Raw genomic sequence first — 3,378 nt, 5'->3', positions numbered from 1 at the left:
ACATTCCTTTCCCTACTCCTCTCCAAAACCCGCTCCTCTCCTTACATGGATATCTTCATTGTCTCTTTTTTGTTCATTCTCTAACTCTTCATAGATGGCAATCATAGTTACATCCTCGATTGTTGATGCAAATTTAATGTAGTTTTTTTGTCAATGCAATGCCTTTATGCCTTCGAGTTCACTTTAATCACTCCTCCTCTCTACATTTACTATCTTCATAGCTTAATCCTATTGATTTTATAAACCTGGGGCAAAGTGAGAAATAGCATGAATAAGAGGAAGTGTGTGAAAGAGCATGCATATACGCTTTGGACTGAGCAACACATGTTGTGGAACACCCATTTCGCTTTGGGCCAAGCAACGCATGTTGGGGAACACTAGTTTGAACGTTATAAAATTAGTAATGTGTTGTGTTTTGGATTGGATTATTAGAGTTGTGGGCTGCACAATTTGGTTGTGAGTTCTTGGATAGGAAAGAGAGTCTAAGATAGCTCTATAAAATTAGATGCTTATAGTTGTGTCATGGTGGAAGAGAGGCGAACTCACACAACTGACTGACCGAAGCACTGCACCACGACCCCATTGGCCAAGTTTGTAAGATTACAATCCTCCACTTATTCCCTCTTCTTGTCACTTAGCGTTACAAGTGGTTAGATGGAGTGATGTATGTATCAGTGGAACTAGAGAGAGAGAGAGAGAGAGAGAGAGAGAGGGAGAGAGGGGGAGGGGGTGTTTGTCTGGGTCAATCTTCTTCCTCTTTGGCCGTCAACAGGAGTTTCCTGCGGAAGGCTAAGATGAAGGCGTCTGCTCTTGCGTTGAGCTCCTCTGTGCTCATCCCCTCTTCTTCCTTCTCCTCTTCTACTTCTTCTACCACTTCTTTCTTAGTCCAGTCCATGGCATCCTCCTCATTTCCATCCCCCCTCCTTTGGCCTCCACATTCCTCGACAGAAGCAGTACTTGTTCCAGGACCATGCTCCGTCCTGGTCTCCTCCCCCCCTCGGACATCTCCTTTGCACTCTTCAGCATCCAGTATGTGCGGCATCGCAAAAACTACGTGATCCACAGGCTGGATCAGCTGCAGCTCTGTTTCAATCGTGGCGTCATGGTGCTCATCCTCGCATTCTGTCGACAACGTTCTGCACTGCGCGTCTCCACCGTCATCATGGGCATTGGCGGCATCGACATCGGGGCATTTGTTAGGGACATCGAGATGTTTGCCAATGATCCCACCATTGGTGAGATCATCATTAAGATCACTAACGTGGAGATATTTGTTACTGGCATTGAGACAATTGTCAGTGATTGCACCATCATTAAGATCATTGGCATTTTCATAATTGTCAGTGACATTGAGATATCTGTCAGTGATCCCCCCATCATGAAGATCATCATTGGCATTACCTGCACTGTGGCCATCATGACGCTCACCATCATTCAGATCATCATTGGCATTACCTGCACTGTGGCTACGATGATGCTCACCATTATCCTCATCCTCATCATGGCCATGGTCGCCATCAACAGGATCGCCATCGACACATTGACTGCCATGATCATCATCCGTTCTCTCATCAGAAGGCATATGCATCACCATCTCCATTCTCATGATGACACTCTGATCAGAACAAATGTAGCTCCTGCAGGGGCTAGGTTTTTCCTCAAGAGCATCTTGGTAGAGCCGCGCATTTTGATGACTATTCACCGAACAGCTTGCAAATGCAGGCTGTTGATGTACAACCAACGAACAATTGCAGCGTTCCTCTTCAGGATCACGATAGTGGCCACCAACGTCTGTGACATCTGAATTGACAGATGTTATGGATGCCTCGATATGGCTGTTGATCTCATCGAAGACCAATCCGAATGGCATGTGCATGCCATCAATCAGATCTGCTGCTGTCTGTGTGTTGCTTTCTACAGCCTCAGGCAAATGCGAACCATTTGTTGACCCTCTGAATGATGAAGCCAAGATGCCAGATGTAAAGACCAAGCTTACAATGAGGACATTCAACAGGAAAAAAAAACAAGGAAAGTTTGATAAAATGCCCCAAATGGTGTCCCAATGTGGCAGGGCTAGGCTGAGTGCATTACCCGGAGGTAAGTCATCCAACTGAGTATCATCATTGGTAGGTGCTAAAATGTCAGATAGGAAACAGGCACAAAGGGCAGGTAACAGTATGCTGAGCAGGAGAAGTCGGGAGGGGGGGGCACGACCGCCAAGTGCAGCGAGGGTCGGCGGGGCTGGGGGGAGACCTAGCAGATGCAGAAATTGGGAGAAGCCCATGCTACAGAAAGTGTGCAAGGTTAGGGAGTTCTTATGAATTGCTGTTATATTGCTATATCAAAACCTCATGCTCTTGCAACTACTTGTAGGAAGGCCTAGATGCATATCAGCAAAGCAACATTGCAGGCCCTTTGGATTGAAACAAGAACACTGGGTTAAGGAAAGCTAAGCCTTCTTTTCCTCCTCCTTCCCCTCCTGATTATTTCTTGGAAGGGAGATAAAGATGAGAGCACTTGATACTTGTCTGCCATGGAGGCTTGAAGCAACTACACAAGAGCATATAAAAGTGCAACCTAAACTCTTCTTCAACCTGCATCTGGCAAAGGCTTTATTTGGCAAAAGGCTTTGTGACGGGGGTTTTATAAGGGAGTGGAGTAATGGAGGGACTGCCTTGGTATGCAATCTAAAAAGGGCCTAAAGTAGAGTGTCAAAGAAAAGGGCTAATTTGCCTTGAAACAGCAGCAACCCTGATATGCCGGACCTGCCATCCCAGCAACTCTTCATGACCCACACAACACCATCGTCCTACAGAGAGAAGATAACCTATGTTAATAAGCACAAATCTTTTGCTTCAGGGGCATTGTGTAGTCTATATGCTTTCCTTCCACAAAAGAAAGGTGGAGGAGTTATGATGTAAATTTGAAGTACAAGCTTTAAGAAGCTTAACAATTTTCTAAACGAGAAAGGTTGCCAATCTCTCTCTCTCCATCCACACCTTACATTTAGTCGTCCATAAGCAATGACCTCTGCATCCAGTATGCCTGCATGCACTCACATGCCCACATCCATCAACACGGCTTCTATTCATGCATGAGAAGTTACAGTAAAAGCTATGGTCCTGCGACATTTAGAGACATGGTAGTAAAGAGAACAACAACGTCATGCTAAGAACATCTATCATCCTTACAAAACACGAAGGTAGGAAGTAACAATGTAAGATCAGCAAAACAAGGAAGTGAAGCCAAGAACGGTAAATGAGAAAGAAGAAGAAGAAGAAGAAAACAGACTGCCAATGGGTTGTAGCCGAAGTGGTTTGGGTGTGTGTTTTTGTGTTTGTGTGTAAGTTAGTTCAACCCTGCATACAACCTTGAAAC

At 45.2% G+C, this 3,378-nt stretch overlaps 1 protein-coding gene across 2 annotated transcripts; it reads right to left on the bottom strand.

The window, feature by feature from the left end:
• Window positions 1–262: 262 nt before the first annotated feature.
• On the bottom strand, window positions 263–2,654 carry LOC148037059 (uncharacterized). Of its 2 annotated transcripts, XM_087676006.1 has the most exons (2): window positions 2,092–2,231; window positions 264–1,952 (listed from the first exon to the last, which is right to left on the bottom strand). In XM_087676006.1, the coding sequence occupies exon 2, from the start codon at window positions 1,874–1,876 to the stop codon at window positions 743–745; it is 1,134 nt and encodes a 377-aa protein (XP_087532132.1). In that variant the 5' UTR covers window positions 1,877–1,952; window positions 2,092–2,231; the 3' UTR covers window positions 264–742. The 2 variants fall into 2 exon arrangements, with proteins under 2 accessions (XP_087532130.1, XP_087532132.1); XM_087676004.1 differs by having other exon boundaries at window positions 263–2,654.
• Window positions 2,655–3,378: the final 724 nt, after the last annotated feature.

This window comes from Lygodium microphyllum, chromosome 4, assembly GCF_053477565.2.
Source record: "Lygodium microphyllum isolate KBCC chromosome 4, Lygodium_microphyllum_v1.1.10, whole genome shotgun sequence".
Taxonomy (NCBI): domain Eukaryota; kingdom Viridiplantae; phylum Streptophyta; class Polypodiopsida; order Schizaeales; family Lygodiaceae; genus Lygodium; species Lygodium microphyllum.
Note: the sequence above shows the minus strand (reverse complement) of the source record. Positions and strands in the feature narration are given on the sequence as shown.